Genomic DNA, 26,773 nt, shown 5'->3' with positions numbered 1-26,773 from the left:
CACCATCTGAGAGAGGCTTTACTGGGATGACTTTTGTCTGTGCTTTTCCTTACAGCCCTCATGCGAGTGACTCGAAGCTGCTGCAATTTAGGGGTCCTTCTTTCATTCACTTTTTTGTCCTAGCGAACCAGTCTGCCTCGGTTGAAACCTCCACTCACTAGAGGGTGTCAGTCGCATGACCTCCTGTTTCTCAGCCTGTTTCTCCACCAGTAAAATGGAACGACAGCAGTGGCTACACCATCAGTTTGTTCTGAAGACTAAATGATTGCAGTGCCTGCCACCTAGGAATACTTGTTAGCTCTTATTGTTAATGTTCAGCAAATATTTTCTGAGCACCTGTTGTGTGTCAGATGCTGTTGCCCATCAGACATAGGGTGAATAGGGCAGATTAGTGCAATGAAAGCTTCCTTTCTGATCAGGAGATTGCAGGGCCCTGCAGTACACAACTCCAGTGGGTACCACAGCACAGACCACAATGCACAGACCACAGTGTGTCCCTGCACGTAGGCAACACAGCAGGCCTGCAAGTCAGACATCAAATGAGTACATGTTGACTCTGACAATAAGTGCTGTAAAGTGCAGTGTTCCAAGAGCCCAGGATGGGTGACAGACCCACCTGAGGAGTCAGGGAAGTCTTCCCCAAGGAAGTGATGTCTGCGCTAGGAGCCGAAACAGCAGCAGTAACAACTCTGCAAGGGGCAAGGGCTGGGGGTGTTGCAATGAAGCAAAACAAAACCGAGCCTGCAGTGGGAGGGCTCTGGGGCAGAGGCGGAATCACTGGAGGTGCTGTGGGAGCCAGGCAGGCGAGGCCAGCAGGGGCAGGGTGGCCAGGCCTGGTCATCAGGAGCCCTGGTCAGAGGTCTGGGTTTTACTCTGACACCATGATAAGATGCTGGCGGGGTTTCAGCAGGGAATTGACACAATGCAGTCATGCTTCAATATACACACTTTGAGCCAAGTGTGGTGGCTCACACCTGTAATCCCAACGCTTTGGGAGGCTGAGGCAGGAGGATCCCTTGAGCCCAGGAGTTCAGGATCAGCCTGGGTGACATAGCGAGACCCCCATCTCTATTATTTAAAAAAATATATGCTCACTTTGGCTGCTGGGTGGAGAACAGAAGGGCAGAGAGGCTGGAGTGGAAGCAGGGAGACCAGTTGAGGGCAGGTTCAACTAGACTGCTCTGAGTTCAAATCCTGGATTTGCCACTTATTAGCTGGGAAACCTCTCAGGGCCTCAGTTTTCCCTTCTGTAAAATGGAGATCACAACAGTACCTACCGTCTTGAGTTGTAAGGATTAAATGAGCAACTTTATGAATATAAAGAACTTGGAGCAATACCTGGCCCACAGGAAGTGTTGACTTTGGCAGATATTAGTCATCTAGATGAGAAGTGAGGTGACCCAGATGAGGGAGGGAGGTAGCAGTGAGAGAGAAAGAGAGGCGGACAGATTCCAGAGATAATGTCAACAGCTAATGTTCCAAGCACCCGGCCACTCCAGCCCCCTGTGCCACCCGCAGCCACACGACAAACCCTAAGCCAGAACCACCCAGCTCAGTCCTTCCCAAATTCCTGACCCACAGAAACCACGATCAACAATAAAATGAATGTTCTTGTTTTGAGCTACTAAGTTTTTGGGTGATTTGTTATGTAGCAAAAGATAAACCTACATTGCGATTTACCTGGAGGAAACCTCCTCTCCCCCCACGGACAAGAAGGGGGAACAGCTGAGCAGGAAGGAAGCGGAAAGGTGTGTTTGTGGAGGGAGATGGGGAAGGGGCAAAGCCAGACCTGGGACCTCAGCAACTTCCGGGGTTCTGCCTTCAGGAAATGATCAGAGAGCTTCAAAGCAAATCATTTCAGCACTATTTACAACGGCAAAAAACCTGGAAATAATGTAAATGCCCAATAAGGGGACGGTTAAATAAACTGTGGACCATCCACATGAGTCATTAACAAATACAGACACTGAGTTAATGGCATGGGAAATGCTGGAGAAAAAAAGGCAGTATTCAAAACTTTATGTACAGTTCAATCACAATCATGCTTGAATACACAAACACATGCACACACATAGCAAGAGGGACAACACCAAAAATTGTTTTAAATGTTCTCTAGATGGTGACACTGAGGAGGTTTATTCTGAGGATGACACATTAGGTGGACGACTGAAGGGCTGAATAAATGAGCATCCTACCCAAGGAAGCCCTCCCTGGTCAGTGTGCCCGGCTCTCAGCCTGGGGTCCCTGTGTGAGTGCAGAGGAGGGCGGGGCAGAGGCAAGAACAGGAATACAGCCGGCTGCTCTAAAGAACCCAGAGAGCTTGTCCGCCTGACTCTGACTCCACCTGCCTCCCCAGCCCCCTTCCCCTTCAGCTGCAATTTTACCTGTTTGGTCCTCTCCTGAGACCACAGGGGAGGAGTTCTGGAAGGTCTTAACTGCTGTGCCTTCACACAGAGGTAGCTGTTTTTAAAAGCAGAAGAGGGAGAACAAGACCCTTCCTAGACTTTTCGGATCCCCCTCTGCCCCAGGGACAATCTCTGGGAGGGAAGCCAGCAAGCTGGGCCCCAGGACTGGTGGTTGGAGTGTGAGGTAGGGGGAGGAGGGGACGCAGGTGACAAAGTCTCAGGCAGTGCTGCGGGGAGTGTGGTGGGGGTGGGGGGAGGGGGTACAAGACCCAAGGAAGACTTTGCTGGGAGAGAACGCATGGCCAGTTGACAGTGTGTATGTGCTGGTTGTCATAGGGACTGGGGGCAATATATGACAGTGCAGGGGTGCCAACTGAGGATGGCAGTCGAGGAGATGCCAATGTGGACAGGTTGACAGAGCAGAGGCAGCAGCAGGTAGAATGAGATTGGTTTTGCCTGGGACAGCTGAGGTCACACTCTGAGCCTGAATGGATGACAGAGGACAGGGACGAGAATCCCCCAACCCCCACTCCAACCCTCACCCTGCTGCCCAGCATGCCAGCACTAAAAAGATGGTTTATGTACAAATCTCAACAAGCATGACACCTCAAGCCCATCCCAAACATAGGCTTGTGAACTCCACGGCCCATGCCAAGGACAGGTGCTGGCTGAGGCCACCAAGGTCCCTCCCCCAGCCAGGCTTGGGCATTACTGCCACAGCACCCTCAGGCAGGGCCCAGCACCTCTCTCCGGGGACCTCTGAGAGCCCTCAAGGACCTCACACTCCAGGGCTCTCTGGGTCTGACCTTGCTAGTGCTCACACATGCAGCAAAGGCCCGTGTGGCTAACGAGTCACATTTTCAAACAGCCACACAGGAGCCCCGGCTGGTCCCCAGGCAGGCGTGGGGCTCAGGCAGCCCTAGAGAAGCAGCAGGAGGTGATGAATAATTCTCATTACACCTGCAGGGCCGCAGGGCCGCAGGCGTGGCAAGGAGGAGGGTGCTGCAGGATCTGACTCCTTCCCCAGGACGGGAGGGAGCTCCTGAGAGCATGCACTGAGTCATGCTCCAGCTGCGTCCCCAGAATCCAGCCCGGGGCCTGGCTCGACGTGGGCGAGCAGTAAATGAACAAATAAATAAAAATGCGAATGAGTGATAATACCAGTAGCGAGCGTGTAGTACTTTGTGCCAAGCACTTTACAAATATTAACTCATTTAATCCTCACGAAAACATTAAGATTCCTGTAATAAAAGACTACGAGTCCCATGATAAAAACTTTATTACTCCTATTCTATAGACAGGGAAACTAAAACAAAGAACGGTTAAACAACCTGCCCAAGGCCACATAGCTTTGAAGCCCGGCTGTCTTGTTCTAGAACCTTGGCCTTAACCACTGTGCCAACCTGCCTCCCACTCTGCACGGTGTGTGACCTGTTACGGCCTCTCTCCCCGCCACCCTGCTTCAGCAGCCTCACCCAGCACCCATGTCTCACCTCAACCCCATCCTCTCCTAACAGATGCTGCCTTTTTTATCATTGCTATCAATTTAAAAAGTAATTTATTGAGGTGAAATTCACATAACATAAATTTTACCTTTTTTTCTTTTTCTTTTTTTTTTTTTTTTTTGAGACAGACTCTTGCTCTGTCACCCGAGCTAGAGTGCCAGGGTGTCAGCCTAGCTCACAGCAACCTCAAACTCCTGGGCTCAAGCAATGCTCCTGCCTCAGCCTCCCAAGTAGCTGGGACTACAGGCGCATGCCACCACGCCCGGCTAATTTTTCTGTTTTTAGTAGAGACAGGGTCTCTCTCTTGCTCAGGCTGGTCTCAAACTCCTGGCCTCGAGCAATCCTCCTGCCTCAGCCTCCCAGAGTGCTAGGATTACAGGCATGAGCCACTTCGCCCTGCCAAAATTTACCATTTTAAAATGAATAATTCAGTGGCATTTAGTACATTCACACTGTTGTGCGAAACCACCGCCTGGACCTAGTTCCAACACATTTCCATCACTCTGCAGTGAATCCCTTACCCATTACACAGTTTCCTCCCATTCTCCCTTCTCTTCAAACCCTGGCAAACGCCAGTGTCTGCTTTCTGTCTCTTTGGATTTATCTGTTCTGGATATTTCATATAAATGGACTCACTTATGATAGGTGACCTTTTGCATCTGGGTTATTTTTATTTTTACTTTTTTGGCTTAAACAAGAGAAATTTATTTTCTCACATTTCTGGGTTCTTTCACTTAATGTTTTCATGGTTCATTCACTTTATTTCAGTAATTCATCCCTGAATAATACTCTATGGCATGGATAGACCACATTTCTTTTATCTGTTCTTCCACTGACGGGCATAGAGACCACTGCTCTCACTTCCCGGCTATCGTGGACGGTCAGGTGCTGCCTGTTAATCCTCACCGTAACCCTGTGAGTGAGGATGGTTGCTCTGTCCCCATTCCCCACAAGACGACACTGAGGTTCATTCGTGGTAGAGATGGCGACTTGGACCAGAGCCCCTGCCTCTGTAGAGAGCCCTTCCTACACCCTTGTCTACCACCAGATATTCACTCATCCCAAGTGTCACACCCTTCCTGAGCATCAGTTACCACGTGCTGGTGCTGGCACATGGTGTGGACAGCTTAGGCCCAGCCCCTGTTGCAATTAGCCTAAAGCCACAGAGGCCAGGGGGCTGCAGTACCACCTTCTGGGATGCGCTCCTGCCCAGCCAAGGGGCCCCAGGATCTAGGGCTAGGGCCAGGCACACCACGCCCAACATGGGTGCAGGCAGGAGCCCGTCCAGCTCCTCTCCTCCCTGGGTCTCAGTCTTCCTCCCTGCAAAGAGGGAAGATGGTCCCCAGCAGATGGCTCCAGAGATCCGCACAGGGAACCAGAGGGACGACTGCTGAGTGGAACAGGAATTGCTGGGCTGGAAGGGCCATTGGAACAGACAGGGGCATGGGAGTGGGACAGCCAACGAGGGTTTCCCGTGCCAAGTGGTCACTGCACCTCTCAAACATAAATGCACGAGAGAAAGCACTTTACTAGGAGTCCCCACGATCCCCTTCTGCTGTACAACTTTGAGCCAAGACTTCTCTGAGCCGTGTCTGCTTAAAAGCAGGGCTCAAGGACCTAAAATTCCAGATTGTAGGGTGGGAGGAGTGGGTTGACTTTACAGAGCCCTTCCTGTTGAAGACTGCTTCCATTCAAGCGTCTCTTTGTGCAGGATAGTGCGGCTGTGACGACCAGGGACCTGTGCAGGCCGCCGCCTTCCTGGCTTTTTCATGGAACTGCCTTCTGCTACACAGTAGCCTGTTAATGGGACCACCCTGGGGAGTTTCTGGCATTCTGTGTAGGGAGGAACAGTCACTGAAAGTCACTACGGCCTCCTCAGGTTTCCTCCACATGTGACAGGGCCTGACAGATATGGGCTGAATGACTGAACAAATGAGTGAATAAACAAACAAGCCCTCACTAATTTCCCAACTCCTAGCCTCTTTGTTTTCTAGTCCATTTACCTACACAGCTGCCAAGTGAACCTTCAGCTCCTGCCACTCCTGCAGGCTGTGTGGCCTTGGGCAAACTGCTTAACTCACCTGAGCCTCAATTTCCTCAGTGCAAACAGGGACTCCACTTGCTGGGTAATGAGGACGACTGAAAGAGAAGGCATAAGCACAGCTGCTCAAGGGCTAAGGAGGAGTCCAGGAAAAGTTGTTGAAGGAAAGGAATTCCTCACCACCCCACCCCGTCTCATCCTACACCACTTAAACCTCTAATCTCTCTCTGTTCCAAAAGCTGCAGGAAAGAGCCCAGCCCCTGGGCTGGCCCCTGGCTGTATGTAAATGTTTACTCCAAGCCCAGCCTCCCAGGGACAAGTTATTTGCTTTGCTTGTAATTAATTGCAGAAGGCCTGGCTGGGTAATAAACTCTGCTGGGGAAACATAAACAGTGCACAGAGCTCTAAATCCATTGTGAGGCCAGGAGAGAGGGTCTGCTAGGAACGGAAGGTTCTCCCTGTCTCCTCCCCAGTCACAGGCAGAGAGACCACGGAAGGTCAGAACTGGAAGGACCCTTGGAAATCACTTGAAAAATGGCAGCTGGCACCATCCCCTTGTTCCAGGCCCAGCTGAGCACTTGATTTATCAAGTACGGCCATTTTCCCCATTCTAAAGATAAGGCCACTGAGCTGAAAGAGACAAGGGGACTTGCCCCAACTAGAAAGTGGCTGGGCTGGAAGTTGAACTAGGTCTGACTTCAGAGAAGGAAAAGAAAAGGGCATTCATTCAACAAAATTGCCCACATGCCCTCGGTGCCAGGCACTGGTACCTGGTGACACAGCTCCTGTGGCATTTGCATTCCAGGGGGGAGAGGCAGATCTGAGATGCTCACCCAACCGCCATTTGATTACAGTGGGTGCTAAGTGCTCTGAAGAGAAGAACAAAGTTGCTTACCGAGAGGGGCACGAGAGGGGCACGGCAGTAGCGGCGAGTGCCCACACAGCAGTCCTCCTGCAGGAGCACACAGTAGGTGTGCTGTATGAAGGCTTCCACTAAAACTCAGTGCTCTTTCTTTTCTTTGGGCCAGCACAGCTTCCTGCCAAGCAAGTCAAGGTGTCTCAAAGGCACTGTGCCGAGACTGGGAAATGTGGTGGTGGGTGAACTAAACTCAGCGCCTGCCCAGGAGAGCCCACACCAAACTAGGGGCACAGACAAACGGGTCAAGTGCCAGGAGAGAGGGGCAATCAGCACTTACTGAGCACCTATCGGCTGCCAGACGCTGTGTCAATAAGCCTACATTATCTCACAGAAGCCTGCCACAACCCCATGGGAGTGAGGAGAGGATATTATTACCCCCATTTTAAAGACAGGAAAACTGAGGTTGAGAAAGATTATGTTACTGTCTGAAGGTTGCGGACATAACAAGCAGTAGGGGTGGGATTTGACACCAAAGCCCAGGTTCATTCCTACAGCCCCCACCCCAGTTGCCTCCTCCCTCCCCTCCCTGAAGGGGGCCCTGAAGTTGAGGAAAGGCAGGAGGTAAAACACTGCTGCTGCTGAACTACCCTTCCCTGACTCTGCGGAGGGATGCAGCAGGAAAGGTCAGCTCAGCCCACCTGGGCACCAAGCCAGACAGACTCCTTCCCTAGTCCCAGAAGCAGGAAAGGCCCGTCCAGACTCCCAGCCCTCCCCACGCCCTGCCCCCCACAGAAGGCCCCATTCCGGGTACAACAGCCCCGTCCCAGGTGAGCTGTATCCAGTTTATAACCGCATTTACCCTCCTCATCCGACCACCATTCCACCCCAGCAGCCTGTACCCCAGCATCCGGCATGGCACAGAGCAGGTGAACTTGACGGACGGCAGAATGGACTGCATCCCAGTGGAAGGAATGGTCTCCCCCGAAGCCATCTCCACCCAGCTCCCACCCGCATTTTCTGAGCTCCCAGGACAAGCCTGGGGCTGAGCCAGGCAGTTTCACCTGTGGTTCACTGTTTCAACCTTTCCAGGAAGGTTTTATCCCATTTTGCAGATGAGGAAGATTGAGGACGGAGAGGCCTTTCTGGTCTTTAATTTACACAGCAAGCAGTGCTGTGGGCTCAGCCTGGCCCCGAACTGGCTCCTCCAGGTGGCTTTCAGGTCCTGCTTCATCAAGGAGGGCTCTAACTGGTGACAGGTCCATGCTGTGGGACAAGAGCTCCCTGAGGACATGCAGCAGATGTGGCACCAACATCCTAGCCCAAAGGACCAGCTGCCAGAGCAGGGCAGAGCCAGGCTGTGGGCCTGAAGCTTTACACAGGTTGGAAATCTTCTTTAAAAAAAAAAAAAAGAAAGAAAGAAAAAGAGTACAAAAATATCTTCTTTTTGCAAATTGCACAGAACCCCAAGCACGTGGACATGTTGCTAGGCCTTGGAAAGGGCCCTGAAGCATGAAGGGCCAGAGCTGAAGCTGCATCAGCCTCACGGTGAATCCGCCTCGGGGCTGGAGGAAGGGCCCAGAGGCGATCTGAGCACCACCCGCCTTCACAAAGGCCCTGCCTCCAGCCCAACAGACAGATGAGGCTCCGAAGGACACTCCTTCTTCTTGTCACCAGTGCTGCTGCTACTTAACCCTCTCTGCAGTCAGTCCAAGCCTGTCGGTCTGTCTCCCTCTTGCCATGGTTTCAGAAGAAGCAGAGCTCATCCGAGTCCTGCCCGCAGGGGTCTGCTTCTCACACCCACAGCGCGGCCAGATTTCTCTGTGATCCTCCCACACCTGGGCTGGCAGAGTCAGCCCCTACCGGTGCCTGGAGCCCGGGGCGGGCAGGAGCAGCCCTATTAAGAACCCCATCCCCAAACATTTGCAGGGTACAACATGGTTTAGAAATGTTAAATGTTCCCACAACCCACAGTCCATTTGGCCTACACAACAGCCCTGAGAGGTGTACAGGGCAAGTTTTATTTTCCCCATTTTATAGAAGAGGGCAACAAATGACATTTGCTGTGCACCTACTATGTATTAGACATGCCACTGGCTTTCCACAAGTGACATCGCATAGATACCCTGGGAGGAAAGGCGGTATCCCTGTGGATTAGGTGGGGAAACTGAGGCCTCACTCAGCTTCTGGGCCTGGGCCTGAGAATGGGCCTGCAGCCCCACTCTCCCACCTCCCAGCCCACGCCTCCACCCAGCCTGGAGTGGACAACTCGGAAGGCAGTGGGCAGACACACTGCAACACAGTGGGTCGAGGAGTGAGAGGCCTCCAGCCACCCAGGCAGGGCAGCAGCTGAGGGCTCTACACGGTCTTCCTGGAAAAAGTGCACATCAACCATTGCCTTCTCTCTGGATGTGTGTGAGGAAGAGCACACGGCCTTGGAAGCCTGAAACCTGTTCCAAAGCAACAGCCTTACAGACTCAGGGCCTTATGTCTTCCTCACACCCTGCCGAGCAGCAGACCGCCCCATTCCCACCTCCCACTGCCCGTCTCCTGGGCCTTCCAGACCCTCCAGCTGCCTCCTCTCTCACAAGACTCCTCTCACCCCACGAGTCAGCCACCCAGCACTTGGCCTTGCTTGTCCAGGTCACACCGCTGTCCTTCACTAACGATGCACTCGTTGATGTACCTATTCTACAAACCTTTATGGAGACCGTACTGCACGGTGACCAACAGTTCTGATTTGCCCAGGATTGAGCTGAGGGTTTCCTAAGATTCAGGACTGAGACAGTCCCAGGAAAACTGGGATGGCTGGTCACCCTAATGTACTGTGTGCCTGGTCCTGGGCTAAGCCCTGAAGACACACTGATGGAAGGACCCGGTCACTGCCCTCAAGAAGCTTCCAGTCTGAGGACAGCCACCACTCAGGGAGAACCACTGCCAAGGGCACCTGCCCAGCACCTCGCAAACAACCAGCTAGCGCCTTATAAGGAGGATATTATCACCTCTGTGGTTTGCATAAAAAAACTAAGGCTCAGCAAGGTGTGATCTGCCCAGTGTCACAGAGCCACAAGCAACATGCCAAGACTTGAACTCAGATCCAGTAAGACAGATAAAGGAAAGGGCAGGTCTCAGCAAGAACATTAAGGAGAGAGAAAAATATAAAGGCAGGTTTTATTTAATTCATTTTTGTAGCCCCAGTGTCTGGCACGTCCTAGGTATTCAGGAAATGTGTGAAGGAAGGGAGGGAGGGAGGGAGGGAGGTCTAGGCCTTATTTAATTATCGCCAGGAGATCCCAACCCCCAATTCAAAGTACATACACTTCCTTTTTCAAAGTCAGTTTCAGCTGTTTTCATTCAGCACCAGGACCAGGAAGGAAGTCAGAAGAAGGAAAGAGTGCTTCTCCTTTGGGTCAGCAGCTCAGGGCTCACTTCCTCCAGGGAATCTTCCCTGACTCGCTCCCCCACCCACTTCTGTCCCCACTGTGCCAGCCCCTATCAGTAGCTGGTGGTCCAAGAAGTGTCAGACGCATATTGTCCCCCAGCAGAGGGAACCAACATGTCAGCAGTCAACTTCAACAAAGTGCCACCAGGGAAGCCTGCAAGGTGCTCCGGGAGCATGGAGAGGGTGCTCGGGGAGCATGGAGGGGGTGCTCCGGGAGCATGGAGGGGGTGCTCGGGGAGCATGGAGAGGGTGCTCCGGGAGCATGGAGGGGGTGCTCGGGGAGCATGGAGGGGGTGCTCCGGGAGCATGGAGGGGGTGCTCGGGGAGCATGGAGAGGGTGCTCCGGGAGCATGGAGGAGGTGCTCGGGGAGCATGGAGGGGGTGCTCCGGGAGCATGGAGGGGGTGCTCGGGGAGCATGGAGAGGGTGCTCCGGGAGCATGGAGGGGGTGCTCGGGGAGCATGGAGGGGGTGCTCCGGGAGCATGGGGGGGGTACTCCGGGAGCATGAAGAAGGTGCTCCGGGAGCATGGAGAAGGGCCACTTACTCTGCCTGGGCAGGGAGCACCGAGTCGAGGGAAGGCTCAGAGCAGGTGCCCCATGCAATTGCTCAAGAGAACTACATCGAAGTGTCTCTAAGTTCAACCTGAAAATATAAGATTTCACCAGTCCAAGGAGGAAGGGTGTTCCAAGCAAAGAGGCTGGCTTGAAAAAAGGCACTGAGGTACAGAAAGTACAAAGACTGTTGAGGACTTTCCTAAAACGTCGGTGCATCCAGAGTGGTGGCGGTGTGGTGGGGAGAACTGGGAAATGAGCGTGGAAGGGAAGTTAGTGACGGATCTCGAAGGGCCTTTTGTGCCACCTAAAGAATGTGAACTTTCCTACAGGAGCTGGAGAGCAATAGATCAGTCTTTTGGCTGGGAAGATATGGTCAGATGTGAATTTCAGAATAAAAGGATGGTTTGGCTTGGAGGGTTTTACACTGAGCAGAGGGACAGCAACTAGGAGACTATTGTAACAGTCCTGGCCAGAAGTGTGGCTTGACCTGAGCCAGTGGCAGTGGAATGAGAAGAAAAGTACTTTGGGAGACATATACCTATCAACATTCAGCACAGATGCCCCGAACCGGGCCTGCCCATGGGAGGGAATGGGCTTCTCTTCTTCACGGAGCTTGGCGCACCTCCCTCACCTCTGCACTCACAGGGAAGCTGGAGCTAGAAGCCAGGGCTGCCTGCACCCTGGGTCAGGGCTCAGTCTGGGGCCAGGTCATGGTTCTTGGAACATTTTTCCTGCTGCAAAGTTTATTCTGCAAAATGGTGAACATCAGAGGATGGCTTGATTGTTTCAAGTATGCATACTGGATGGTGCTGCAGAAAAGGCAGCATTCTACATAATGTGAGAAATGACTGTGTGCATATTAACCACTTGATTATGATGTGTGATCATCTTTGTCATTTTTAGGATATCAAAAAAATCCGTTGCAAAAAAATAAATTCTCCTTACTGAGTTTTAAAATGCCTCCAGGTTTCTCCCATTGCCCTGGGGCTATACAGACCCATAATAAAATCAACCGTTTGATGAGCCCTGCTAATGTGCTGGGCACTTTCATTAGCACAGATACAACAGAGAAGGGATGAAAACATTATCCCCAGAGGCTGCAAACTCACCCACAGACAGGCAATTACTGGTGGAGGGGAGGTGAGAACCCCAGCCGGCTGCTGCCCTCCACCGTGCCAGGTGGCCTCAGTGTTCCAGACAGCAGTCCAAGCTACAGAGACCAGTGGACATGGCCTCTGGCTGCCAGCCCATAGCCCCACAGCCCAAGACATGGTTTCCCAACTATTCCATGTCCGTCGGCTCCTCTGGGGACAGCCGTCAGACCTCTGCAGTGTCTCCTGGGCTGCAGGGAAGCTTTGCTGCCCCTTTCCTGCAGCACAGCAGACCGGACAGACCCTGGTTTCCAACGCTGGGATGGCTGAGCCCAGTGTCTCCTGATATACCTGCCCCATGTCCTCTCTTCAGCCCAGAACACTCACTGTGATGCCATGTGGCATAACTTTCACTTTCATCCTAGAAAATGCTTTAGGAGACATGTAGCTATCACCATTCAGCACGGATACCCAAACAGGGGCTGCCCGGGGAGGGAGCAGGCAGCGTTTTCAGTCTGCATTCCCAAGACACTCCTTCCTAACAGCAACAAGCCAGTGCCTGACACTATGCCTGCCACACGGTGGGTTCCAAAGTCTCTGATGAGGGAAGCCAGTCCTAGAGGAAAACACATGTCACAGAGATGTTGCCAAGAAAAGCGTCGCCTCTGGCTTACATCAAATGTACTTTCCAAAGCCCTCCTTCCGAGCAGCTGCCTCTGACCCTTAACCGGTGCTTACTTGATTTGCTTTGTCCCCACTATAAACTGCTCCTGTTACCCATCTTCTGACAGCGTGCTACGATCATCTATTTCCTCTCCCGCAATACATGGGAGTGGCGTGAGGGTGGAGACTTGTCTGCTTAGGTGCCCAGCACAGGGCCTGGAACGTGGCAGATCCTTGTAGTAGAAGCCTTGTTCACAGAAACTTCTCAGGAGGGTGGTGGTGGCTGATGGGAAGGGTACAGACCAACCCTGAAAACGCCCAGCCCAGAGGCCCCAGGAAGGCAGTGCTCCATGTCCGGATGTTCCCTGCCAACACAGGACCCAGGAGGCCAAGCCCCCAGCCTCAGAGAAAGGGCACAGTCTTGGACAGAAGACAGAGCAGAGCCACTCCATAATCGCCTTCCCACTCCCTGCCTTGAGTGGAGGGAGAAATGTTTGTGAAATTGAATGGAACACACTGCAAAATGCAAGCTATTTGTTCCTCTGGCTGCAGAGAGGTCAGTTCCCCTCTGGGGACAGTTTGCAGGCAAATTATCTCAGGAAGAGGCCTGTTTCCTCTAATGAAGCTTCTCCCTTTTGCAGCTCTGCACCCAGGAGTGTGAGGAGGAATGCTCAGAGCCAACCCAGAGGCCTGCACGGAGACAGCACGTACAGCTTGCCACCCACCCAAGGCAGAGGGATAGTCACCGTGACCTTCTGGGCCCAGGAACTCTGCGCAAAGCACCTCCTTCCAATGCCCCTCTGGGGAAGAAGGGAGGAAGGGAGCAGGGAGTCATGGGGAGTTATGTAACCAGCTTCCTTGGAGTCAGAGGCCCTGGCATGTCACAGCCCAGTGCGCTGCAAGGAGAGGCTGGGGGGTGGGGGTGTGTCTTTCTTCCCTCCTTCACTGCTTCCCCTCCAGCCCTGGCAGACCCCGCAGCAGGCGCTGCTTTCCAAGTGCCCAGGCTCCACGCAGCCACCTCCTGCTAGGGGTTGGGAACCAGGAAGGCTGTTGTTTTCTGAGTGTGTGAAACAGTGGGCTGCTGGCTGCCTTGGCAGAAAACCAGGCTCTGAGCTCTGCACCCAGGGCAAGGACGAAAGGAGAGGGGCCTGGGGCCAGGATGCCAAGGGCCCTCTCCACAACCGCCCCCAGCTTCCTGCTCCCCAATCTCTCCCACTTCCTCTTAGAGAATCTGCCTTGGGTGAGTGGCAGAAAGAAAGAGGCCCTAGCTGCCCTATGGACACCGCTCTCGCTGGCCCTGGGCAATCTCACTTCCCTTCCTGCCATCCTTCTCCTCTCGCTGGCGCTGGCGCTGGCGCAGCCCCCACCCCCGCGCACCCAGCTGTGTGTACAACCCTGGACTGGCTGCAGGAGAAAGGAGGGAAGGGGAAGGGATACTGGAGGGGGAGGAGCAAAGACAGAAGCTAAGGTCCACACTCAGCCTTGAATAACAATGACTTTTTATCAAGCCCTCTCTGCCACGGCAACCTCGTGCTGTAGGTGATATTGTTATACCTACTTCCCGAATGAGAAAACTGAGGCCTAGAAAGTTTAAGATCTGTGCTCACAGCCGTGGAGCTAGCAAATGAGCAGTGGAGCTAGACCGCAAAGCCATCTGACTCTAAATCTGATGGCTTTGCTACCTGGCTCAACAAGAAGGAAAGTGTCCTAGAGATATTCTAGGCCAAAGTCTCTCCTACTTCCTCCTTTACACATGGAGAAACTGAGGCCTGATGAGGAAAAGCAGCTTGCCCCAGGTGTCACCGAGGCAGACAAGAAGTGGGTCCCTGCCTCCCAGGCCAGAGTCCCTGCCCTCCATTCATCCCACGTGAGGGCTCTCCCCAGACAGCACCTCCCCGTCTGCCTGTCTGTCCCTCTCCCTGCTCCCCAGCCTCTCTGCTTCCTGCTTCCCTGCCCCGCTGCTGGGCAGACAGACCTCTGAGCCTCCCCTCCCACCTCTCTGCCCAGCCTCACCACCCCACCCCCCTTCCCTGGCTCCTCTGGGCCAACAAGCAATTCTTGGGTGGTTTAATTAGCTGATTATGACCGCAGCCTGCTGGATCCAGTGCCCAGAATTCTGTCCCCAGTAATTAGGTGGGTTCTGAGTACTTGCCCAGCGGGGAGCTGATGGGGAGCTCTATGCTCTGCTAGCCAAGGGAGTTCTCTCCAGCTGCATAAAGAGCTCCTTGATCACCACTGGGTCATCGGAAGCCAGGGTCCCCTCCTCAGGCCAGGTCAAACCACACTGGATAGACTGGAGCCAGACTCAGATGTGCATCCTAAAGAGGGACTCTCTACTCTCCCGGGACACTGCCCACACCCAGGAAAGGCTCCCCAAATGTGTGAGGCTAGGGATGATGCATGGAGCCCACCCCCTGGGGGCCCGGAGAGAATAGCTCTGTGGCTGGGTGCCTATTTAGGAAGTAGGATTGCAACGAGCAGACAGAGCTGGGGCAGCATTTGAGATAAAGGAGCAAAGGCCCAGAGGCTGGAGAGAGCTGCCAATCCCCTTGCCAGGTAGCTCTGGTCTACCATCCTTCTCCACTGGAGGACAGCAAGGTAAAGCCATTGTCTCGTGACCTCTGCCCTTTGGGTCACAAAGAATAACCTAATTCCTACGGCTCTGGGCTACTTTGAGACATTTTGAAATCAGCAATGATACCCATTGTCCTCACCAACCACATGGCCCACTCCCCAAGTGTATCTTCTCCCAGGGAAAAGCCTACATTCAGCTTCCTTGCCTGAACAAATATTTATGGAGCTCAGGGCCGTGCCAGGTCTGCACAGGTGCAGGGGACAAGCAGCTCCAGGCCAGGTGCCCTTGAGGAGTTCTTGACCTCACAAGAGCACATCACAAGTATGCAAATAACCAGGACCCAAGCAGGAGGGAGGGATGAGTGCTAAGAGAGAGAGAAGATGGTAAAAAGGTCACAAAGCACTTGGAGATCAGGGAAGGCTTCCTGGAAGAAGAGGCACATGTGATCCAGGCCTTGAAGGATAGGAAGGGTATTGTATGGGGTCGAGTCACCAACCAGGTACTGAGAGCCATCAATAATACAGCCTTCTGCCGAGGCCTTGGGGGCCTCAAAAAATGAATCAAACAAGGTCCCTCCCTGGGGAAGCCTACAGCCACGTGAGGGAAGCAGGCCCAGCGAGAGGTCATCTAAGAGCTAATACATAACACTGACCTTGTGCCAGGGACTTTCTGTGCTTTATCTATTTTAACTCATTTAATCCTCACAACCATTTACTATCCCATTTTACAAATGAGGGAATTACTGCAGAGAAAGGGTTAAATAACCAGGGATGTTACCAGCTGGTAAGTGTCAGAGTTGGGATTTGAAACCAGGAAATCTGGTTCTCCTAGAGCCTCACCTGTAGGCCAATCTGCTTGTAATCTTTGCTAATCTGATCACAGAGGGGATCACAGAGGGGGTCCTGGGCCCCAGAGGACGGCCCCAGAGCAGCCTCTGGAGGAAGTGATCCCGAGCTGAGCCTTGAAACGGAAGGAGGGAAGGGTGCCTATGAGGAGGGAGCAGCCTGAGCTGAGTTATATGAAACCTTCAAGGATCTGCCCCTTACTCCAGATGCTTTGACGTCCCTAGAGAAGGGGGCAGGAGATGCGACCTGAGAGGCGGAACACAGCTGCCTTTCAAGGACCTGATCCCGTGGGAGAGAGCACAGCCCTTTCAAGCAGGAGTGAACTCCTTCCTGGCCTCAGCACCCACCCCTACCCTCACCCAAGACACGCTCCCTGGCAGGCTCAGTCCCACTGGTCTGTGGCAGAGGCCTGAGCTGCCCAATCCCCCACTTATGCCCCCCAAGAAAGGCCACCGCCCCCCAACCCCCAACCCCTGCCCACCAGCAGAACACAGGAGAAGGGCCTCACACATGGCTGATTTCATTTTCATAGGGACTCCAGGACCTAGAGAGAATGAATGTCATGCCCAAGGTCACACAGCAATGGTTAGCAGCAGAGCACGCGAGTGGGACCCTCCTGAGATGGTGCATCCCAGCAGTCTGCTCCCCACACCCTCCCCTGGCCCTTTGCCGAAACTTGCCAGTGCCCGTGGATTGCAAGCTGGGGGACGGGGTGAAGCTGCAAAGGACCAGGTGGGCTGGTTGTGGGGCCAGAGGCCCAGGGCCAGCATGAAAGGGACTCCTGCCTCATCTGGGCCCAGGCATGGCCCGCCGAACCACTGAACAGCTCAGACATTGAGTCCCGCCTCCTGCTGACCTGACATCAGTCACAGCACCCCGCCTTGATGAAGGCTCCTTAAACCAACAGAGGGAGACCGAGGCTCAGCTGTGGCCTCAGCCAGGCGCAGCTCAGCCCCGGGCAGAGGGAAAGCACACAGAACTCTGGGGACCTGTCTATCCAGTCTCTGGGGCCTGGCCTCCCAAGGGCCTCATCTGGCACAAGGTCTCCTGGGAAGGAACAAACAGTTCCTCAGAAGTGGGACTAAAGATGGGCCAGTCCCAGGAAGGAGGAGGCGCGTCTCCTGAGAGATGACCCAGCCAGGGCCCCTTGGGGGGGGCGAGGGGGCTGGGACAACAGAAGCCTTTGTTCCTCTCTCAAAAACAGCCACCCTGTCCTGCCACCCCCTCCATTCTCCAACCCCCTACTAGGACTCAAGCCACCCCTGGGACAGGACCCATCCTGCACGTGGGAGGGAGGGGAGGTGCTGGGAACCATCTGAGACAGGTACCTGTTCTAATCCCAGGGCTCAAACAAGACCCCACCCCCAGGAGCCCGGTTCTAATAGGGGTGGTACATCCCACTTCCCAGTCTGATGGAGGAGTCATGACTCCACCCGCCTCTCCAAGCACCCAGTCTAAAGTGGAAAATATTGCTTTCATTGTTAGGATTCCCTAATGGGAAAGATCTAATTTCAGCACTTAGGGAGCCCCTTGGCGGATAGCAGAAGCAAGGAGGAAAGAGTTCAGTCCAGTTCAGCAAACTTCTGCCAGGCATCTCCCATGAACCAGACAAAGCGGTGGATAATGGACCAACAAACAGGAAGCAGAAATAGCCCCGAACCACAAGGAGCTCCGGCTGGGGAAGGAAGGCACCAGGGTATGAATGAATGAGTAAGAAAGTACCTTGAAACACACCCACTCCAGCACCCAAGGCCTGCTGGCCAGGGCTGCCCCTTTTTCTAAGCCTCACCCCTCACACTCCCACACCTGCACCCAGTATCTGCCCCTTGGCATAGGGCCTTGGGGCCGCATGTGGGCTGCTGGATCCTTGAGTGAGGCCTTTTGACAGAATCCAAATTTTATAGAACAAATCCATAGGTTCTTCATTCTGCTGAGAACACCCTCCTCCTGGCTAAATCTTTCTAATGCTCTAGCACCCACCTCAGGGGTCACCTCCTCCAGGAAGCCTTCCCCCAGTCCCCCATCTGAGTCACATGCCCCTGCTTTCTGGAGCCAGCACAGTGCACGCCTTCTCCTGGGAGCAGCTCCCACTTCACCAACGTCCCTCCACCTCTCAGCCTGAGCCTGCAATGACAGCACAGGGCAATGGTCTTCTGCCTCTGAACATGAGGCAGAGGAAGCGAGTGGCTGCGATAAGCACCCCAGGTTCCCAAGCCCCCCTCCCCCACTGCCCCCAGCTTAGGGCCTCACAACCTTCCTCCAAGGGGCTCAACCCAGCCCCAGGCATGTAGAAAAACAGGGTCCTCCCTCCCTCCTCTGCCCCCTGTAGTCCAGCTTTGCCCTCACCACTGCACCGACACCCCATGTCACTAGCCACTGTCCTCTGGCTAAATCTGAGGGGACTTGCTCCAGCTCACCCTCTGCGGTTCCTTCCCTGCTCCTCTGGCTCCCAGAACACAGCCTCCCTTCAGGTCTCCCTCTTCTCTCCGTCCCCAGGCACTGGTATTCTGCAAGGCCCCAGCTATCCCTGCCATCCCCTCTTCGTATCCACATTCCCCGAGTCAATTACCATCCCTACACGGAAGACTTTCAAACCCAAGGTGTTGGAAGCCATGGAAGTTGCAAGCCCACAACTCATGGGCTCAACCCCTGAACCCATGCCAGTGGGAAGCTGCAACCTCAGGCAAGAAGGCCCAAACTTGGAAGAGAGCCATGGAGAAGTCTGAAGCCCAGAAGCTAGCCTGGAATCAGGGATCAGAGACAGTGGGGCCAGGCTCGACACAACCACTCCCAGCAGCCCCATGAGCAACCCTGGCCAAAGCCACAGGACTTCCCCACGTTCCAGCCAGGATGGGTCACCCAGGGCTTAACCACCAAGAGAAATGACAGCCAAGGTTCGCGGAGAGCTGGTGATTACACGTCCCTGTCACAGCCACCCTTCCCTCCCTGAAAAAAGAGGACTTCATAAACATCTGCAGGAAAGGAAATCCCATTCCTGCCTCTCAGGAAGTCCCTCCTGTTGTCTAAATCTTACCCTTCATGTTGTCTGTTGAGTTACTGAGAACAGCAAGGCCTAGAAAGGATGCAAAATTTGAGGCTGGGGGCCTCTGAGGAGGCCAACTGTGAGCCAGACAAGCCCCCTCCCCTCTGAGCAAAAGTGTGGAGTGGCAGAGAGGACTTTGTGGGCAAACAGGCCTGGGTTCACACGCTTGCCAGCTGAATGGCAGTGGACAAATGCTTAATCTCCCCTGGTCTGTTTCCTCATCTGCAAAAGGGGAACAACAATCCCTGCAACACTAGATCACTGGGAGAATACAATGAGCTGGTGCACGTAATTCTAACACATGCCAGACACCCAACAAAGGTCCAACCAACCAGCAAGGCTCATGGACCCCACCTGCTCACTCATATTCATATTTCTCTGTTCCATCCTCTCTGCAGCCTTAGTTCAGGTTCCTCCCCAGCCAGTGACCTCCTCACTGGTCCCCGCACGTCTAGGCCTGCTCCTCCCACCCACCCTCCGTGCCACTGCCAAAGGCACCTCTCTGAAATGAAAACCTGCTCCCATCCCTCCACGGCCTCATTTTCTTCTCTGAATCACCATCACCTTCAGGAGGAAATCTTCTCTTCTTAGCTTGACATTCCTGAGCTGCCGGTGACTGGCCTGTGTTCACCTCTTAAGGCTCGCCCCTCATCCCCTGCCCGGCCCCTAAGCTGCACACAAGCCTTTGAACACTCTGCAGCCTGGCCGGGAATGACATTCCCAGTCCCACCCCCTGGCTTCTTCATCCTTCCAGGTGAAGCTCAGTAGCTCCAATGCCACCTCCTTCCCAGGAAGTCTTCCTTCGCCATGCCCCCGCCCGGGACTGGGCTGGGGACTCCTCAGGCCTCCCACAGCACGCGTCACCCTGCATTATAACCACCTGCTCTGCTCTAAATCCTTGGGGGACAGAGTGGACTCATTCATCTCTGAACTCCCAGCCCCCAGGCGCTCAGAAGGCACTCAGGCCACATTTGGTGAGTGAATATAGGATTGCCTCCAGAGCACCTTGTTACAGAACCGGCAAATTCCTGCCCTGTAATGAGTCCTCTTCAGGCATTTGTCTCGTCCCCTTTTTCCCCCTTGGCCCTGGGAGTTCCTAGAGGGCAATAACAGTCGCTGATTAATTTTCATTGTCACTTTCACGCAGGGGATGCAATGCCAGATGGAGGGATGGATGACTCCTGATCCTCACAGCACTGGCCATTGGCAGTCTCCTCTTCCAAGTCACAGGTAAAGTGAATCCCACAGCTTATGGAATAAGACGGTACAGCCCATTATTGATTTGGCCCTTGACTTCCAAATTACTCAGGAAACTGCCTGGAAAGGGAGAAGACGACTTCGTGGGGCTGTCTGAGGGGCAAGGCAGGGCTACCATTGAGTGGAGTTTAGCCAGGCCTTGGCTCCAAGCTTCAGACAGCACCTTTCCCTGACCAGTAAATTCAGTAAACACAAGGAGAGTCTGGAAGAATGTAAGTATTGATAGCTCCAGTTCACAGATGGGAAAACTAAGGTCCAGAAAGGTGAAGACAATTGCCCAACATCCCCAAGATCCACCAGTGAGTTAGAGGCAGAGCAGAAGGGGTCATGGAAAAAGCCCTGGCCCCAGAGACACTGTCTCCAACAGGTGCATGGAAGTCCGTGGCATCCTCGTCCTGCTGACAACTCATGCCAGCAGAGGAGCAACGACACTTGTCCCTAAGTCACAGAGAAGCCCAAGAGGGGCTGAGTCACCCTAACCACAAAGTAGCACAGGAGGAACAAAGGAGGGGAGAATGACTCCTGACTCCTCGCTATGCCCTGCAGGGAGAAAAGCCTGACCTCATGGGTCAGAAGGATCTTGGCTGTGGGGGAGACAGATATGGCAGGAGGGGGAGTCACACACTTTCTTGCTGAGGACAGAGGCCTGGGTCACAGTGCTGTCCAGCCACTGCCATGGGGACTGGCCATCAAGGTACACACAGATACCCCGTGACCTGCCATCTCCCCCACAAGCCTGGGCCTCCAGCACAGAGCAGGGCACCCTTCCCTGGCCCTCAAACCTGGGGCCTGTGAGGGGCCCGGCAGAGCCCAAGGGCCAGCCACAAAGACACAGACCTAGTGGGCCCCAGCCTCGGCCCTACCTCTGGCCCCTCCTGACCTTAAGCAAGTCAGGTGGCCTCTCTAACTCTCTGGTTCCCCTGTCAGAAAACAGGAAGAGGTGGCAGGAGGATGGCTGGGAAGCAGTTTCTAAACATTAAGAGCCTAAGTTACCTCTGAGCCTCAGTTTCTTCTCCTGGAAAATGGAAATAATCTCTGAAGACTTTTCTCATGCTGCCGGAAGAGCATCTCAGATGCAGTGGGTGAAAAGTGGCTTTGTCAGGGGCCCCCAAAGGTGATGACCACTGTGATGGTTTCTCTCTAGACTGTCAGCACCCTCAGGGGAGAAGTGGGTCTTGCACATCTTTGATCCTAGTGCAGGAGCTCAGTAAATAAACGTTGGAAGCAGGGAGAAGGGAGAGAGGGGAGGGAGGAGGGGGAAGTGGGACACAAGGATGGGAGAGGGTAAAGCAGCAAAATAAGAAAGAGGGAGTGCAAGCAAAAGGGGTGAGAAGAGGACTGCCAGGACTCAGGGGTGGGAACGAGAAGGGGACATCAGGAGCAATGCTGAGCCTCTGACCAGGGCCTGTCTCCTCTGAAGGGCTGTCCCAGGGGCTGCCCTGTCCCAGACCCCTCCCCCTTTTGTCCCAGTTTCCCATTTGAAGCATAGACTCTCCCTTTCAGAGTCTTTCAGGGCTAAGACAGGAGCCACTCTCTCCACCCTCCGTTCAAAAGAGCTCCTGGCCAGCCACCCCTCACAGGGAGGTCACAGGGAGACAAAACAGCAGATGGATGGGACCTGTTTTTCCCAGGCTCCAGGGGGGTGACTCCACCCTGTGTGATGTGTGTTTCCACTTCTCGCCATGTGGGGCCTGGATGAGTGTGTCGGCAGCCCTAGGGTCTGGCAGCTTGTGCCCGTGGGGTGCCAATCTGTGTGGACACTAGTCTGATGTGTGTCTGTAGGGGCCAGTGTTGGCATGGCCTTGCGCTCCACTGTGTGGGTGAGACATGTGTCAGTAAGGGTGACAACAACATGTGTGTGCCAGCAAGAGTGTTTGTTACAGTGAGCGCAGGTGACAGTGTGTATGTGTGTGTCGGTGTATGGCCCCACATGTGTGCCAGCACGAGGGTGTGCTAGAGTTGGTGTGTGTTGGAGTGTGCATGCCAACAGGGCTGTCAGCAAGAATGTGCTGCCTGATGCATGTGTACCAGGGAGCGTGCGTGACGGCGGCATGGCACCGTGTGTGATGAACCTGTGCCAGTGGTTGACCGTGTGTGTGCCAGCATACATGTGCCCGTGGGCTAGTGTGCCCGTGTAACAACCTGTCCCGTGCGTCTCTGCATCTGCCAGCCAGTGCTGGTGTCAGCGAGCAAGTGAGAGTGTGTGTGTGTTTGTGTGTGTGTGTGTGTCCTGGCCAAGAGCTACGGCCCACAGGGGGCAGCCGGGTCCTAGCCTTCTCTGTACCCTCGCCCGCGACCACACAGGAGACCTCGGGTGGAGGAGAGCGGGGTGCCCGGTCCCGGGGTGACCGCGAACGCAGAGCCAGGACGCCGACTGGAAGACCCGCCCGTGCCCTCTCCCACGTCGCCCTTACGCGCGCCAGGCCGGACGGCCGCCCACACTCACCGTGTCCCTTTGTCGCCCATGGTCCGCGGCGGCCGCAGGGAGGTCCGCGGCGTCAGCGCCTAGGCTGGAAAATCCCCGGCCAGCAGGAGGAGCGCGGGCCAGCCAGCTCCCGGCTCCCTGCTCCGCCTCCTCCGCTCCCGCGGCCGCCGCCGCCGCCCCCGCCCCCGGTCCCCGCCCGCCGCTCCGAGCCGAGCGGCGCCCGGGCCGCGGCCAGGGGCGTGGAAGTGTGCGGGGTGTGCGCGTGTCGGGGTGTGCGCGTCTGCGTGTGCGCGCCCGCCCGGCGAGCCCAGGGCCGGGCAGTGGGACGCGTCAGGGCCCGGTGGTCGGCATTTGGGGTCTACCCGGGTGCGTGTGTGTGTGTGTGTCTGTGTGTGCGCGCGCGCGGTGTACGGGAGGGCGCACGGCTGTGTGCGCGGGCCTATTAACGAGTGTGTTTGTGTGGATGGAGGAGTGTGCACGTCTCTGTGCAGTTGTGCGTGTGTGCGCATGGCCGTGGGTGCGAGCGCGCTCTCCTGCACGCGCCGGGGCAGCCTTTGTGTGCGCGGGTGGGTGGAAGGCGGAGGTCTGCGGAACCCAGGACCGAGCTCTCCGCTGCGCCCTGCTTGGGGGAGATTCTGGACACCGGACGAGGCCCTCGCCCTACGCTCCACCCTCCCCCACTCCCAGCACCACCCCCGCCCCCCTATCTGGAGAGATAACACCCTGCCACCCAACAGGGACAGGAAGAAGGGGCTGAGGGGGGAGTAGACTGCGTGGGCGCTGGGGAACTAAGGAGGGTGAGAGAGGGACCGGAGGCTAGCAGAGGCCGCGGGTTGCAGCCCAGAAAGAGGAAGCTGTGAGTAGAAGAGATAAGGAAGGGGGCAGAGCATGGGAGCGTGCCCTGGCCGGGTAGCAGGGTGGAAAGCCCGAGGCCTGGTTCCCCTGCCTGCTGTGGGTGACTTTGGACACCAGGCCTCTCAGGACCTAATTCCAGACCTATAAAGTGGGAATACTAATAATATCAGCTTGCAGAATGGTTCATAAGTTGAAAGAACTTGCTCGAGTTTGCTGGCCACCCCTGGGTACCTGCACACAGTAGGTGCCCAGCAGATGTTAGCCCACCCCTCTGCAGGCTTCTTGATGTCCTGTGAAATCCTGGCTGGGGCCCTGCTTTGCAAGTAGTGGAGAAGTGTGAGGTCTTTCCCACACCCTCACTGCTGGGATTTGGCTAATTAGCCCTGATAGGTCCCTTCTATTGAAGTATTAAAGGGAAAGGAAGCTATCATTTACTCTGATGCTATTGTGAGTATGTAAACATCTCTAGTAATTATGCTCAGAAGCAGTTACCTAGGCTGTTTATATATAGTTGGTAATGATATCCCAGTATAATTACTATAATTATGTCCAGATTTGGTGTGGGGGGTGGGTGCTGATGGGCAGGCAGGGTAGTCCACATCTGGGCCGTGTCAGGAGCTAGGAGAATATAGCCTAGAACCCTCCTCCTGGTCTTGGCCTCTAGGCTCCCCTCTCACCCCCACAGGGGAAAGAGAGGAAACCACCTGCTGTTTCTACAGGGATCCGGGATCTTGAAAGGAGCAGACTAGAGTCCTCCTTGATGACAAGAGGCTCACTTTGAGCCAGAGAGGCCCCGAAGCAGGATGGAGAGGCCAGGTCCTGCCACTCTCTGCATCACAGTTTCCCCACCTAAAAAACATGGGCTTCACCAAACCAGATAATCTCCAGTGGTTCTCCCCATACTGGTGCCCAAAGCATCTGAATTTTAAAATTCAGGCTAATTTTTTGTTCTACTCAATAAATATTTATGTTTATTCTACTATAAAAATAGTGTTTCAAATTACTTTTGATTAAAACAAACAGTCCAGAAAGGTGCACCTGGTGGTTTCAGGTAACCCCTGCACCCACACAGCTTTTCCCAGCCCAGTTAGGAAAGCATGGCTCTGACATTTGGGGACAGTGCCTAGGTTGGTTGACTGTGGCATCAACAGACAGGATTCCAAGTATTGTCCATCCCCACTAGCCTGTAAACTTCATGAGGGGGTGTGTGGTGTGCCTGGCGCTACTCGATGCTCACAATTCTATAAGATAAATGTTCTTTTCTCTTTTTTATAAATCAGAAAAGGTAAGTCATTTGCCTAAATCCATAGCCTCCTCTGGATCCTGGCCTCTGACCTGCCTTCCTCCAGCCCTCCCCAAAGAGAAGCTAATACACAGTAGAGCCAGAATCTGACCCTTGATTTAGTCTTTATTCAACAGCCACAGTGTGCCATGGATGGTTCTAGGAACTTACAAATCAGTGGTCAACAGGACACACAGAGCTTCCATTCCAGGGAGGGATCTAGAATGGGGCAGAGGAGTTAAGAAGGCACATTTGCTTTACCTCTCAGACTCTACGGAAAACATATTTATTTATTCCTTGAATAATCAAAATTAATAGCGAGGAGAACTCTCCGTATATCAACAATATAATTTCAGGCAGTAATAAGGGTTATGAAGGAAATAAAACAGTAATGAAACATAGTGATAGGGACAAGTATACTTAGAAAAAGGCTCTCCAAGGAGGTGAGCTTTGGGCTGAGACCTGCAGACCAGAGCGATACGAGGGGAGGGTCCAGGGAAGAGCTTCTCGGGCAGAGGGAGCAGCAGCCACAGAAGCACAGGGACAAGGACAGCCTGCCCAGGCTTGGGTGAACAGGTAAGGCATGGTACGGACGAGGCAGGCAGGCAGGCGTGGATCATGCAGGGCTTGTAGCTGGGGTGAGGAGTGTGGGGAGGGCTGAGGCGGCTGAGTAACAGCATCTGCTTTATGTTCTTAAATGTCACTCTGGCTGTTGGATGGAGATGACAAGGTAAGAGACAAGAGCAAAGGCAGGGCATCCCATCATTGCTGTCACCAGGATAGGGCTTTGGACTCAGGTGGTGACAGCAGAAATGAAAGTAGTGAAGGGCTTCAGGATATGTTAATATGTGGAGGTAGAGCTCACAGCACCCGCTGAGGGACTGGCTGTGGATAGTTCAGGCTCCAGGATGACCCAGAGGCTTGGAGCAGGGTCTGCTTGTTCCACTCTCCGCATACATTCCTCCAAGGGAAGCCACAGTTGAGAGGACTGGACAGCTCCGTCCTTCCTGTCTCAATCCATGTGTAGTACACCCTCCCCTGAGCACCAGGGTGATTTTTCTAAATGGCAAATGGATTCTACAACAGAGGCTCATAGGAGCTGGTCAGCTCCAACTATGTCCCAACTCAGGCCAGTCACATATCTGAAATTTACCACTCATGATAAAAATTTCTTATTAAAAATGAAAAAGGCGGCTGGGCTTGGTGGCTCACACCTGTAATCCTAGCACTCTGGGAGGCCGAGGCGGGAGGATCTCTCAAGGTCAGGAGTTCAAGACCAGCCTGAGCAAGAGTGAGACCTCGTCTCTACTAAAAATAGAAAGAAATTAGCTGGACAACTAAAAATATATAGAAAAAATTACCCGTGCATGGTGCCTCATGCCTGTAGTCCCAGCTACATGGGAGGCTGAAGCAGAAGGATTGTTTGAGCCCATGAGTTTGAGGTTGCTGTGAGCTAGGCTGACACCACGGCACTCTAGCCCAGGCAACAGAGCAAGATTCTGTCTCAAAAAAAAAAAAAAAAAAAGAGAAAGGCCATATTATTCTTGCTTTATAAAACAAAACTTTAAGAGGGAAACCGCCCAAGCCAGGACCATAGCAAATGAAAAATAGAGCAAGGGCTCAAATGCAAAGCTTTGCTCAGCTGGTCAGGTTGTTGAATGTCAGACTAGAGTGTGGGTGAGTGGGTGGGTTTTCAGCTCCCTGTTCCCAAAGGGCTTGAGACTGACGGATACACTCCTTTGAGATGTTAGGAATTAAGAAACTAAGGGGCTGGGCGTGGTGGCTCATGCCTGTAATCCTAGCACTCTCGGAGGCCAAGGTGGGAAGATTGCTTGAGGTCAGGAGTTCAAGACCAGCCTAAGCAAAAGTGAGATCCCGTCTCTACTAAAAATAGAAAAAATTAGCCAGTCATGGTGGGACACGCCTGTAGTCC

General features: G+C 54.0%; 1 protein-coding gene and 1 long non-coding RNA gene across 5 annotated transcripts in view; one reads left to right on the top strand and one right to left on the bottom strand.

The window, feature by feature from the left end:
- Nucleotides 1–23,019, bottom strand: part of ARRB1 (arrestin beta 1) — a 76,239-nt gene extending 53,220 nt beyond the window's left edge. For 2 of the 4 annotated variants that reach the window (XM_045555458.1, XM_045555459.1), the window contains exon 1: nt 22,725–23,019. In XM_045555458.1, the coding sequence (XP_045411414.1) occupies nt 22,725–22,744 (20 nt within the window). In that variant the 5' untranslated portion in view covers nt 22,745–23,019. Of the gene's footprint in view, nt 1–21,271; nt 21,470–22,724 lie in introns of all 4 variants that reach the window. The other 2 variants (XM_045555457.1, XM_045555461.1) reach the window with 2 other exon arrangements.
- LOC123641025 lies at nt 19,897–24,546 on the top strand. The gene is made up of 3 exons (XR_006736195.1): nt 19,897–19,995; nt 20,169–20,251; nt 24,278–24,546. It is a non-coding gene; the product is annotated as an uncharacterized LOC123641025 (long non-coding RNA).
- Nucleotides 24,547–26,773: the final 2,227 nt, after the last annotated feature.

Source organism: Lemur catta, chromosome 7, assembly GCF_020740605.2.
Source record: "Lemur catta isolate mLemCat1 chromosome 7, mLemCat1.pri, whole genome shotgun sequence".
In the NCBI taxonomy this organism is placed as follows: domain Eukaryota; kingdom Metazoa; phylum Chordata; class Mammalia; order Primates; family Lemuridae; genus Lemur; species Lemur catta.
Note: the sequence above shows the minus strand (reverse complement) of the source record. Positions and strands in the feature narration are given on the sequence as shown.